Source organism: Balaenoptera musculus, chromosome 3 (assembly GCF_009873245.2).
Source record: "Balaenoptera musculus isolate JJ_BM4_2016_0621 chromosome 3, mBalMus1.pri.v3, whole genome shotgun sequence".
In the NCBI taxonomy this organism is placed as follows: Eukaryota; Metazoa; Chordata; class Mammalia; order Artiodactyla; family Balaenopteridae; genus Balaenoptera; species Balaenoptera musculus.
The window spans coordinates 159,739,927-159,753,222 of NC_045787.1; the positions used below are offsets into that span (position 1 = coordinate 159,739,927).

The 13,296-nt window shown below is 55.2% G+C and overlaps 1 protein-coding gene across 6 annotated transcripts in view; it reads left to right on the forward strand.

Moving 5' to 3' along the window:
* Positions 1-13,296, forward strand: part of LOC118892348 (calcium homeostasis endoplasmic reticulum protein) — a 21,578-nt gene continuing 8,282 nt past the window's right edge. For 3 of the 6 annotated variants that reach the window (XR_005019292.1, XM_036846923.1, XM_036846924.1), the window contains exons 1-9: positions 1-83; positions 393-566; positions 4,560-4,744; positions 5,861-5,998; positions 6,259-6,410; positions 7,939-8,083; positions 8,185-8,274; positions 9,466-9,802; positions 12,517-12,692. Coding sequence is in view for 5 of the 6 variants with exons in the window: in XM_036846923.1 (XP_036702818.1) it covers positions 59-83; positions 393-566; positions 4,560-4,744; positions 5,861-5,998; positions 6,259-6,410; positions 7,939-8,083; positions 8,185-8,274; positions 9,466-9,802; positions 12,517-12,692 (1,422 nt within the window). In the remaining variant the exon portion in view is untranslated. The remainder of the gene's footprint in view (positions 84-392; positions 567-4,559; positions 4,745-5,860; positions 5,999-6,258; positions 6,411-7,938; positions 8,084-8,184; positions 8,275-9,465; positions 9,803-12,516; positions 12,693-13,296) is intronic. The other 3 variants (XM_036846926.1, XM_036846925.1, XM_036846927.1) reach the window with 3 other exon arrangements.

Below are 13,296 nucleotides of genomic sequence, written 5' to 3' on the forward strand. Positions count from 1 at the left end.
CAGACGGCCCTGGTGGGCGATCGTGAGGCGCCGGAGGACGTTCCCCGCGGCCGGAGCCATGGAGATGCCGCTGCCGCCCGATGGTGAGGCCCAGCCCGGGCTCGGGGGCCGTTTCTCTCTCCCCGGAATCCCCTGTTGACCCGCCCCGCCTTCCGGGGTCCCCGGGCCTAGGAGGGGGCGGGGCTCGGCCTCCCGGGTTCGCCTGCGGCCTCTCCCGCGGGTCCCCGCATTCCCGGAGCGCTTCTGGCCCCTATCGGGACCCGTACAAGGGCGGCTTCTCCTGGGCCCACCCCTAGGGACCCCGGCCCCGCGGACGCGGGCTAGGAAGCCAGGGCCCCAGGATTTGGGCGGTCCTCGCTGACGCCCCGCGTGGCCTTTTCTCCGTCTTCCAGACCAGGAACTCCGAAATGTCATCGACAAGCTGGCCCAGTTCGTGGCTCGGAACGGGCCCGAGTTTGAAAAGATGACGATGGAGAAGCAGAAGGACAACCCGAAATTCTCGTTTCTGTTCGGAGGCGAGTTCTACAGTTACTACAAGTGCAAGTTGGCTCTAGAGCAGCAGCAGCGTGAGTCCTCTCCAGCTCTCAGGCCGCCCCCTCGAGCGAATCCTTTCTCTGGTTCCATTTCGGGCTCTGCCACAAAACGCCTTCTTTTAGGTCGCATGCTATTTCTCTGTGAAAATGGGTTAGTTGGGCCTTCACGATTCCTTCGGCTGTTCCCAGAGCCCTGCGGCTGCAGGGTCCGAGTGTCATGGAGAACGAGGTTATCGATTCTCCTTCTGGGCTCCGGATCAGGGATTTCTGTTGTTTTGCAAACATGATGACTGAGATCAGCGAGTAGAGTGACTGCTTCGGTGTTTTACAGGGAAGAAGTGATAGAAGCCGGAGTGGGTGGGACCCTCCTGGCAGGTACCGTCCAGCCCCCTTTGCGGGCTCTCTGTGGGTCCAGCAAGGTTTTTGTGCATTTCAGATGGTTGGAGTCCAGATCAAAACTAATTGTTCTGTGGGCTTTAGTTCTTTGCAGCTGTTTATGTTCACTGGTTTGGGCTTCAAGGTTCCGGCTTGAAATTAACAGAATTTAAGATGAGCTCAGTTATTCTAGGTGGTCTTTGAATAACAGATAAATAGTCCCTGAGTTCACATCTGTATTGTTCAGTAGCAAATTCCTAGCTTCTAGATAACGTTGTGTTTCAGATTGCCAAGTAGGTGGACATTGAAAGGTGAATGCTCCCTGGACTGCAAGCTCCCTGAGGCCAACCAGACCTTGTTTGGGTCAGTGTTGTGCCTAATAGGTAGCAGGTAGTAGGTGATCGATAGTTTGTAAGACATAGCAAAGGTACAGTGGCTTGAACAAGCACAGTGTGTTTTGAGAGCCGGGAGAGGAATCATAAGAGGCCTAGCATGGCTGGAGTGTAGATGTGTGTAGATGGGGGAGGGGGTTGATCTGGAGTGGGAAAGTTTCCAGGGGAAAGTTTGGGTTTTCTTCCTTAATCCAGGGGTTCTTCTGGTGCCTGTTTAAGGTTTGAGATGAGGGTGGGGAAGATCTGTTGCCTGAAACTGTAGGCAAAATGTACCCATTTATGTGTTTCTGGAGCAACCGTTCCTTAGCCCCAGCATGTCAACTTTAAAACCTCTGCTGTAGGCAGTGGGAAGCCACAAGGGAGGTTGAAACAAGGGAGAGGTGGGTCGGGTTTGTGTGGCCTGTGTGGAGGACAGGCTAGAGGGAGCGTGAGTGGAGGCTGGGACCAGTGAGGCTGGCAGTTGGTGGTAAAGTCTGAATTGAGTCGGCGAGTTGAGTAAAAGGGAGTGGGCTTGGGGACAGGTGGGCTTCAGGGGTAGAATCTGTGAACTGAAGCGCCAGTTGGATATTGATGCGGGTGGCATAACTTGGCAGGGGAGGATGGTGTTTGGGTTCGAGTGACCATGAGGTGAGAGCTGCTTCCCCTGCGAGGGGAGCCCACTCCCACCCTAAAAGTCAGAAATCGGGGGCTGCTTGGGACTTGGTGCCATAATGGGGGGAAGTTGGGGTGTTTCTAGCAGGGGAAGATGGGGGCTCAGGAAATGCTTTCTGCAGGTAAGAATATCTCCATTGCCATTAAAGTCCGTATCAGAGTTAGACACACGGAAACTGAGGAGCCAAGAGTGTTCGGATGGAGGAACGAGCCTTAGGAGGGGCTGGGGAGGCGAGGGGACAAAAGCTCAGGGTGCCTGAAGCCCAGAGAAGGAGGGATTCTTGGAGCAGCCAGAAATGAGGGTGCACAGCAGGGAGGGCTGGCTTACCAAGGACTTAGGAATTCTGGAAGCTTTGGGGAAGCTCTAGAAGGGTTTCAGGACTGTGTTCTGGAGCAGGGCTAGCCACTCTGTAGCCAGCCCTTCACCCTGGTGGTTTGAGAAGACTGAGTCCTGGGACCGCTTGAGGTTGGCGCCTCACAGACTCTGGTGAAGGACTGGTTTTTGTTTTTTTCTGATCTGTTGCAAAAAGTACAGTTTGGCAAAGTACAATAAAAATGTGAACAATGATGGGAGTTCCCTGGCGGTCCAGTGGTTAGGACTTGGCACTTTCACTGCCGGGGCCCAGGTTCGATCCCTGCTCAGGGAACTAAGATCCAGAAAGTCACGTGGCACAGCAAAGAAAAGAAGAAAATGAGGGAAAAAAACGTGAACCATGAAACATCAAATTCCTGTAAAAGTGCCAAAACACTCCCTCGCCATTTCTGTGCTTGTCTAGTCTTGGCGTCACCTGGGGCTGGCCCTTGGACCACACTTTGAGCAGCGGCACTACAGCCGCAGAGTAGAGAAGGGGAGGAGGGGGCAGGACTGGATGCAGGGAAACCAGTTCCCAGGTTGATGCAGGTGACAGCAGAGTCATGGCGGTGATGGCAGGACACAGATAGATTGGCGTGTGATCTAGGAGGGTGACTTGACTGTGTGGGGCAGCTTGTTAGTGTGAAGTGCGAGGGAGAGAAAGGTGCATGAACCTTCTCATTTCTGGCTCAGGTATGTGGGCGTAGCTGTGCCAGCCACGGATCAGAAGGGGAGCTTTGGAGGGGGTGGAACGCAGGGTGAGAGGGAACCCATGCCTGTTTGAGGTGCCTGTGGAAAGCAGTGGCTATTTGGTCTGCAATTAGACCCAAAGCTTGAGGAATCCAGGGTGGCGATGATAGATTTAGGGGTCGTAGAGTGCACTTTGTAACTGCAGCCACAGGAAGATGTCATGTTCTCCTGGGGCCTTGCTCAGAGGAGGGGGCTTAATTCTCACACCTGGCATCTCAGTATGTGAGAGTCGGATAGAGGAAGAAGGGGCCAAGGGGATGGCCACACCGGCCACGTGAGACAAGGAGCTGAGACGGGGCCATCAGGCTGAGTGGGGATGACCGCAGTGGCTTTGGGGGTGGGGGGGGGCGGAGCCAGACCTCCGTGGGTTGAGATGAAGGGGAGATGAAGAATTGAAGATGAATCTTGGCTGTAAAATTGTTGAGAGCGGGGCATGGATGAAGAGGGAGCTTTTAAAGATCGAAGACTCGGGTGTGTTTAGATGTTGCTGGGGCAGTCAGTAAAGAGAGAAAATGAAGGAAGGAGAGCGAGAGGACACATTTCCTAAAGCAGCGTCCCTGGGAGGGTGGGATCCAGAGCGCAAGTCAGGGGGTGGGGATGGTCCCATAAGGTGCCTTTGGTGAAGGCCTGCCTCAGACCTAAGCAGTGGTGGGCCCTGGATGACACCCTGCACCCCACCATCCTTTCTATGGCTTTGTCCAAAGGCTGGGCCCCCTTAGAGTGGGACTCAGAAGGGCTCCAGCACGCTCAGACCAGCCGAGGCCCAAATGCAGAGGGGGAGGCCATCTTGTCCAGGGACCCTTCCCCAAGTCCTCCCCTCCCGTCCCATCTGGCGAGGTTTGGGGCCTGCACCCGCCCAACGCAGTCTCCTGCTAGCAGGATAGGGCATCCCACGTCGCCTCAATATGGATTGACCCTTGAATACAGAGGAATAGAGTCAGTGGAAGGAAGGCAAAGGGTGGGGTGTAGGGAGGCCACAGCATGTGTCGGGTGCTGCCGTGCTCCTGCCGTAGGGCTGCAGGTGCGTGGGATTGCTGGTCGCCATCCAGAGGTCCGGTGGCTTTGCTGTCTCGAAAGGCAAGAGTAGACTGGGGGACAGCAGGCGTTAGAAATAGCTGCCGAGGTTGCTGGGGGTTGAGAGACTTCCTTGGGGAGGGGCTGTTTCTTCAGGCCCAGGCGAGGTGTGGAGAAGGTGGAGGGGGTGGGCTGAGGCTTCCTCTGGGCCGAAGGACAGTGGGCAAGGCTGGACAGTGTTGGCTAGTGAGTGGTGAGATGACGGTCCCAAAGGTCTCCGAGGAGAGGACGAGCAGGAAGGCAGAAAGGGTCCGGGGCTAGGCCCCATGATACAAGGCACGCGTGGCTGCGGCACGTCGCAGGGGTCCTCTTCTGGGTGGTGAGTATAGGGAGAGGAGCCCCCGGGACTCAGAGCTGCCCAGGAGGCGGCCAAGGGGATACCTGGACCCCAGCCACATCCTCACAGGGGCCACCTCTCCTCTCTCCTGCCAGTCATCTGCAAGCAGCAGGCCCCAGAGCTGGAAGCGGCAACAGCCCTGCCACCGCTGCCACAGCCCCCACTGGCCCCCGCTGCGCCCATCCCGCCAGCCCAGGGCACCCCATCCATGGACGAGCTCATCCAGCAGAGCCAGTGGAACCTGCAGCAGCAGGAGCAGCACCTGCTGGCCCTCAGACAGGTACGGGCCGGCTCCGTCCCCGCCCCCGCCCCCGCCCCTCTTGTCCTGAGCGGGGTACCCAAGCTCACCCTCTGTGCCTCAGTTGTTGTATCTGTACATTGACGCTAACGTTAGACGTCAGCGCTGAGGACGGGGATGTCCCGTTGCCCGGGGCTCGGTGCCTGACGGTCATTATCCCTCCATGCTGCCACCACCCATGTTGTGTGTAGCTTGACCCCGATGCTGGACACGGAGGTTGCGTCTCATCCCAGTGAGGTCACTGCACGAGCTTTGATACACACACACCCGTTGTGCTGGAGTGGGTGCCGACAAGTGAGACTGCACATTGGAAATTGTGTGACAGAGAATGCCCGGTGGCCTCTGGCGCCACCGGCACCAGCTCCTGCTGGTTAGGTCACCCCAAGCTGTTGTGGGGAAGGACCCTTTTGTCCCAGTCCCTCACAGTCTGGTACTTTGGCCACATACAATAGGATAAACTGCCAGAAACACAAGATGGATGAAAAGATATCTGAAACACCAGCCCCAGTTTTAGTATTGGAGTCAAGATGTAAGTTACGGTTGTATTATTGAAAACAAAACACTCCAGAATGCTTACCCTCAGTTTCCATACGGAGCTCGTCACAGACTGGGCAGTCTGGCTTCAGCCAGCCCTGGGCTGACTGCCTGTCCCCCCAGCAGCACCGGGTCTCAGCCATATCTCAGTTTGCCAGCCTAACGGGCAGAAATCTGGCGTCATGTTTTCATTGCGGACTCCCTGGTTGCTCGTGAGGTTGCTCTGCTTGTATGCGACTGGTGACTGTTTATATTTGTCCTCTCCATACCGTGTTCACACCCGCCACTCGTTTTTCTTTCTTTTTTTGGTGAATTGATGTGCAGAGGTTCCTTGTTCCTCTGGGTCTTAATCTTTCTGTCTGTCATCTCCGGGGAGACATTGTCTCCCCCTGTATCTTGTCTGGCTGTATCCTCTGCCTGCTCTGCCTGTTACGGCCGTGACTTACAGATGCGTGTCTCAGGCTTCGATCGTGAGTGTTGGGGGCAGGGCACTGATGGGCCAGCCTGGCTGGGCCTGGGCCAGGGTCCCTCCTCACGCAGTCTCGGTCCCACTTGGCCTTCTAGGAGCAGGTGACAGCAGCCGTGGCCCACGCGGTGGAACAGCAGATGCAGAAGCTCCTGGAGGAGACCCAGCTGGACATGAATGAGTTTGACAACCTGTTGCAGCCCATCATCGACACCTGCACCAAAGATGCCATCTCGGTGAGGGCGGGGTCGGGGTGGGGGTGTGCTCCCAGAACCTGGTGCTCCTGACTGGGTGGGAGCTCCTGCAGCCAGTCTGGGCCAGGGCTGCTCCAGGGGCACCCCGTCTCCGCATCCCCTTCCCGCATGAGCACTTCCGTGGGCTCCCCCACCAAGAAAGGTGGAAGGCAGGCAGAGGCCGTCCGACATTCCCGGGCGTCTGTACACACTTTGGCCTGGGGGAGCCCAGCCCCACTCACCCACCACCCTGGCTGTTTCAGGCTGGGAAGAACTGGATGTTCAGCAACGCCAAGTCCCCACCGCACTGCGAGCTGATGGCGGGCCACCTCCGGAACCGCATCACGGCCGACGGGGCGCACTTCGAGCTGCGGCTGCACCTCATCTACTTGATCAATGATGTGCTGCACCACTGGTGAGGGCCCTGCCAGCTCCGCCTTCCCTCCTGCTCCTTCTCCCTCTCCCGGCCGATGCTCTACACTCAGGAGCCTGGCCTGTCCCGGGACTGGGAACCACTCTTCCGAAGACCCAGGGGGAGGGTTGGTCTGAGCCACAAGCCCTCCATCGGGAGGACAGCCACCTGCACCCCCCACCACCTCAGCCCCTACCCCAGACCCCTCGCCCCACCTGGGGCCGCTGTCCCCTCACTCCTTGCTCTCAGGGCAGTTTCTGGGTGTTTTTCAGTGTCTCTGTCAGCTGCCAGCTCCCTTTCACTGATCTACACACACCCCAGTCACCTGACTCTGCTCTGCTTCAGGAATCTTCCCATAGGGTCCCCCTGGCTAACCCTCTGCACACCCCCAAGCCCTCCTAAGGCCAGGCCGGTGTTTACTTCCACACGGCCTCTTTGGTGCCTTTTGACAAACGTTAAGTCGAGAAACCAGATGGCTGGGCCAGAGACAGGGGGAAGCTCACGGTGCTAGTAAGGCTAGCCTGTAGCTGTGAAGACTGGCTGCCACATTTGTCTTTGAACTTGGCTGGCTGGGGGACGGCTCCTGTGAGGGCAGCAGACTCAGACCCAGGTCTTGCGCCTTCTGCCCGCATGCAGCCGGGCCCTGCCCCTCCCCGCTTCGTGTGCCATGTGGGCGGTTCTGGTGTCACTCCGCGCTCCCTACATCACCTTCCCCTATTTCTCTGCCATTGGGAAATAAGTAGCTGTTTGGAACCTTGCCTGCCTCCTGCTCCACCAGCCGCTCCGCTGACTCAGGGCAGATCTGCAGAGACAGCCCTGTTTCTGGCGCTTCTCCAGCCACCCGCTTCCTGAGCCTCACTGTCTGGAAGCCCAGTGCGGCTCGCCCTGTCCTCCTGCCTGGGCTGCCCTCCCTCCCCCAACCTGGCTTCCCGGCCCCGGGCACTTGCTGCTCTCTCTGAGCTCCCTCTGGTGAGCTCGCCTCTGAGAGGGGTTCTAGCTGCCCTCCTTCTTCCCTGGGCTCTGCCACCGCATTGCGCAGCTGCGGGCCCTCCACGCTCATTTATGCGGCATGCCCCCCGAGAGGGCGCCTCACCCTGTCAGGCCTCAGGCTCCTAGGCATCTGGCAGCCCGCACACTCCCTCTGCCTTGTGGAAGGCGGGGTCCCAGCCCAGGCTTCCTCGTGCCTAGGGTGTGCCGGTGCTGAGCGAGGCTGCCTGGACAAGGCCCTGTACCTACAGCAACCCCAGCTCAGCCTCTGGGGGCAGCTGGGGCTCTCAGAGGCCTGCATCTGTCCATCCTCGTGCCACCCTGGGAGAGAAGGGTTATCTTACTGATAAGGGGACCAGGACGAGAGGCCTTGCTCTGAAAGTCCCCAGGCTGTGTTCTTTCCCTCCTCCCACTGCCGTCCATCCATCTTGTGGGGAGCCCAGCCCTTGTCCCAGCCGGGTTGGGGGCCCGTGTCCCAAGAAGGCAGAGGGTGCTGTGGCTGGAGCCGCGATGGTAACGGGCGCGTGGCCGGGTCCCGCCCCAGGGCCCTGACGCGCGGAAGGTCTCTCCCTCACAGCCAGCGCAAGCAGGCCCGGGAGCTGCTGGCCGCCCTGCAGAAGGTCGTGGTACCCATCTACTGTACCAGCTTCTTGGCCGTGGAGGAGGACAAGCAGCAGAAGATTGCCCGGGTACGAGGGGCAGCTGGTGGGTGGGGGGGAGATGGGCGGGGGCGGGGGGGTGGCCCTCGTTTTCCCCCTGACACGGCCTTTCCCTCCTCCCCAACGTCCAGCTCCTGCAGCTCTGGGAGAAGAACGGCTACTTTGACGACTCCATCATCCAGCAGTTACAGAGCCCGGCCCTGGGGCTCGGCCAGTACCAGGTGTGTGCTGCTCCCTGAAGTCAGGGGGCTGGGCACCACAAGTAGGGTGGTGACCTCACAGTCCTGGTGGCATTTTCCAAACTGGACTCCCGGAGTGCCCCTGGGATGGTGGTGAGTGGTGGGAGGCGGAGTCTGAGGAGCAGCTTCGGGGGCCCCCACCCCATCCACAGCAGCCAGTGAGCCCACCAGACTTTTCCTGGTGCGCTTGTGACCAGGTTACCTGGTTTAGGCTCTGCTCTCAGGGGTGCCTTTGGCCCATTTGCTCTGGTCCTCCAGGTGTGATGGGAGCATGAGGAAACCCTGGCATAGTCTAGGCTGCCACGGTCATCGTGTTGTGCACGGTGTCCCCTGTGTGCACATCTGCTTGTCTCTGAGGGGGCATCTGTCAGAGGTCGGGGTCACAGAGCAGAGAGAGGAGGGCCGGATCTCCTTGGTCACCTCTCCTGTGGTGCCGTTATTGCTAGCCCATCTACAGCTGCTTGGGTAAAAGGCACAGTTCACACCCCCTTTTCCCAGGCCGGAAGATGTCGTCTTCCTGCACAGGTCTGGTTGAATGTGAGAAGCTATATGTTGACCGATTCCTCTGTGATGCTCCTGACTGCCACCCTCCCTACAGGGGAGAAGCTTTCATGCTCAGAAAGGCAAATGAGGAAAGTGCATTTCAGACTTTTTCTAAGCTTTACTCCTTTTTTTAATTGATAAATAAAAATGGGCTCATACCACCATACCACAGTGATATTCACTGCTTTTCTCCTATTGAGTTGGCGGTAGCAGCTCATGGTTACTGAGTCACCCTAGTTCCTTTCACTGCATTTTCCCCGAGTCCTCAGAGGTAGGTCCCGTTATTGTCCAGTTTTATAGGTGAGGAAATTGAGGCTCCGGGGAGGTTGTGACTTGCTCAAAGCCATACAGTGAGTAAGAAGTACAGTCTGTGAGCATGTCCTAGGACGTTTGTCAGTGGTGGGATTTTAATGTCTGCGTGGCACTCCAGGGCACGGCTGTCCTTGCTTATTCCCATCGTTAGGGAATTCTAAACTGCCCAGCACCAAACGTCACCAAGTCCGGCTAGATTGAGATGCTCTGTGGTTGTCAAGCTCAAGGTGACTGTTTTACGTGACAATCGCCTGCTTGCCCTGGGTCCCTGGGCCTTGCTGCCCGCAGCATCACCCCAACCTTCTGGGTGCTCCCCAGGCATTTGTCCCCGTGCTGCTCCAGAGGGTCTCGGACCTTGAGTCTCACATCCTGAGTGCCGGCTGCCCTGCTCTCCACCAGGCAACCCTCATCAATGAGTACTCCTCGGTGGTCCAGCCGGTGCAGCTGGCCTTCCAGCAGCAGATCCAGACCCTCAAGACACAGCACGAGGAGTTTGTCAACAGCCTGGCCCAGCAGCAGCAGCAGCAGCAGCAGCCGCCGCAGCCGCAGATCCAGATGCCGCAAATGGAAGCTGAAGTCAAGGCCACGCCGCCGCCGCCTGCTCCGCCCCCCGCCCCCACGCCTGCCCCGGCCATCCCGCCAACCACCCAGCCTGGTACGTGGCTCCCTCAGCACCTGCCCCCAGGAGGCAGCCTCCGGAAAGCAGTCTCCTCCCCCAGGAAGGGATCTGGTTCTGTAGTCTCAGGCCCAATCCGAAGAGCAGATTTTAATCTATTTACAAGCACCAGGCAGGTAATTTCACAGGTAAGTGTAACCACGCCCTTACAACTGAGACAGTTCTCCTGTACAAACCATCCCAGGGAATGGAGAGGAAAGCTCTCCAAGTCATTTTTCGAGGCTAGGATAACTGACACCAGATAGACATGGACAGGGAAAGAAAGAAAAATGTAACCCAGTGTCACTTCTGAGCAAAGATGAAGAAATAGGAAATATTGGGTTGGCCAAAAGTTCGTTCGTTTTTTTCCATAAGATGGCTCTAATAGCACTAAGTTGTCTTTAATTTTGTTAGATTGTATGTGACAGCTGTCATATCAGTGTGCATTTAAAAAAAAACATCAAAATTGGTGAATTTTTGTGTAGCCAGTTTAATACTGAAGATAGAAAAAAAAAAAAAAGGAACATTTTCAGCATATTATGGTTTATCATTTCAAGAAAGGTAAAAACGCAACCGAAATGCAAAAAAAGATTTGTGCAGTGTATAGAGAAGGTGCTGTGACTGATCAAAACGTGTCAAAGGTGGTTTGCAAAATTTCGTGCTGGAGATATCTCGCTCAACGGTGCTCCACCATCGGGTAGGCCAGTTGAAGTTGATAAAGATCAGATTAAGACATTAATTGAGAACAATCGACATTATACCATGCGGGAGATAGGTGACATACTCAGAATATCCAAATCAAGTGCTGAAAATCATTTGCACCAACTTGGTTATGTTAATCTCTTTGATGTTTGGGTTCCACATAAGTTAAGTGAAAAAACCTTCTTGACCGTATTTCCGCATGCGATTCTCTACTTAAACATAATGAAAACATTCCGTTTTTAAAACAAATTGTGATGGGCGATGAAAAGTAGATATTGTACAATAATGTGGAATGGAAGAGATCGTGGGGCAAGTGAAATGAACCACCACCAACCACACCAAAGGCCAGTCTTCATTCAAAGAAGGTGACGTGTATATGGTGGGATTGGAAGGGAGTCCTCTACTATGAGCTCCTTCCAGAAAACCAAACGATTAATTCCAACAAGTACTGCTCCCAGTTAGACCAAATGAAAGCAGCACTCGACAAAAAGCGTCCAGAGTTAGTCAACAGAATAACGCAAGACTGCATGCTTCTTTGATGACCAGGCAAAAACTGTTATAGTTTGGCTGGGAAGTTCTGCTTCATCTGCTGTATTCACCAGACATTGCACCTTCGGATTTCCATTTATTTCGGTCTTTACAAAATTCTCTTAATGGAAAAATTTTCAATTCCCTGGAACACTGTAAAAGGCACCTGGAACAGTCCTTTGCTCAAAAAGATAAAAAGTTTTGGAGGGCTTCCCTGGTGGCGCAGTGGTTGGGAGTCTGCCTGCCAATGCAGGGGACACGGGTTCGAGCCCTGGTCTGGGAAGATCCCACATGCCGCGGAGCAACTAGGCCCGTGAGCCACAACTACTGAGCCTGCACGTCTGGAGCCTGTGCTCCGCAACAAGAGAGGCCACGCTAGTGAGAGGCCCACACACTGCGATGAAGAGTGGCCCCCGCTTGCCGCAACTAGAGAAAGCCCTCGCACAGAAACGAAGACCCAACACAGCCAAAAATAAATAAATAAATAATTTAAAACTTCCTTATTAAAAAAAAAAAAAAGTTTTGGGAAGATGGAATTATGAAGTTGCCTGAAAAATGGCAGGAGGTAGTGGAACAAAAGGGTGAATACGTTGTTCAATAAAGTTCTTGGTGAAAATGAAAAACGTGTCTTTTATTTTTACTTAAAAACTGAAGGCATTTTTTGGCCAACCCAATGAAGTCTTAGCAGGTGAAGTCTAGCACAGTATTTAAAAGATATGTCATGACCAAATAGGATATGTCTCAGGAATATATAAGGATGGTTTAATACCAGAAAATCTAACGAAATAACAGATCAGATGGGAAGAAATCTTTCAACTAGATGCAAAAAGGGTACTTAATAAAGTGATGATAGGGGCTTCCCTGGTGGCGCAGTGGTTAAGAATCCACCTGCCAATGCAGGGCACACGGGTTCGAGCCCTGGTCTGGGAAGACCCCACGTGCCACGTAGCAGCTAAGCCTGTGCACCACAACTACTGAGCCTGCGCTCTAGAGCCTGCAAGCCACAACTACTGAACCCGTGTGCCACAACTACTGAAGCCCGTGCGCCTAGAGCCCGTGCTCCGCAACAAGTGAAGCCACCGCAATGAGAAGCCCGCGCACCGCAACGAAGAGTAGCCCCCACTCGCTGCAACTAGAGAAAGCCTGCGCGCAGCAACGAAGACCCAATGCAGCCAAAAATTAAATAAAATTTTTTTTTAAATTGATAAAAATTCTTGAGCAAACTAAAATCAATATGGCTTATCGATCAATAAGTAGGATACTTATTGTAAAGGGTTCAAAGGAGAGAGGTGCGTATCCTGGCCAAGGTCAGGTCTCTCCATGTTGCCTTCCCGGAGGCAATGGCAGTTTTCAGTGGGGTCAAGAAGCAAGGGTTTATTAGGCAGTAAGCCCAGCCTGGGTTGGCCCTGGGTGCTTGCTGAAGATCATTTCGGTTGGGGCCTCCTGCTGCCACCATCTCTGAGTGCTTTTTTGCCTGGTTCTAGATGACAACAAGCCACCCATCCAGATACCCGGCTCTTCCGAGTACGACGCCTCAGGAGGGGTCCAGGACCCTGCCGCCACCGGCCCCCGGGGCCCTGGGCCCCATGACCAGATCCCACCTAACAAGCCCCCGTGGTTTGACCAGCCTCACCCCGTTGCTCCTTGGGGACAACAGCAGGTATCTCTTAGAACTCGTTGCAGGGGCAGGTGGGGCACACTTGGGTTCAGCTGGATGGCAGGCAGGTGGGTGATGGCCGCTGTGCGGGTTGATGGGCTTTTAGCGGCTCCCTGGGCAACGAGGTTCTGCAGCAGGGCCTGGGGTTTGGGGGTGCTGGCAAGAAGGTGATAGTCTTCCCGAAGTATTGGGACTGAGCTGGGGAAGAAAGTTGGGCCTTTACATCCTTCCCGGGAGCTTTGGTTACCTGGGCTTCTCCGTAACACAGGTCCCCATTTTCCTGTGAGTGCTGAGAAGTTTCACACCATGAAGTACAGCAAGGCGATTTGTTTCCTTCCCTCTTTAACTCATTTGACCCTCTTTAACTCATTCCTTCCCTCTTTAACTCAAGGCGATTTGTTTCCTTCCCTCTTTAACTCATTTGACCAGCAGTGTCAACATCTCATCACCCTAGAAAGAACATGGTGCTTTCGTAAGGAAAGGAAAGGTCAGAAATACCAGGCTAGCAGCATTTTCTGGGTCTGGGATGCTGGTCTGTTCTTCCCTCCCTCCAGGTTCCCTGGAGTCAGAAACTTCTAGGCCAGGGCAGGGGTCATTCTCATCCAGC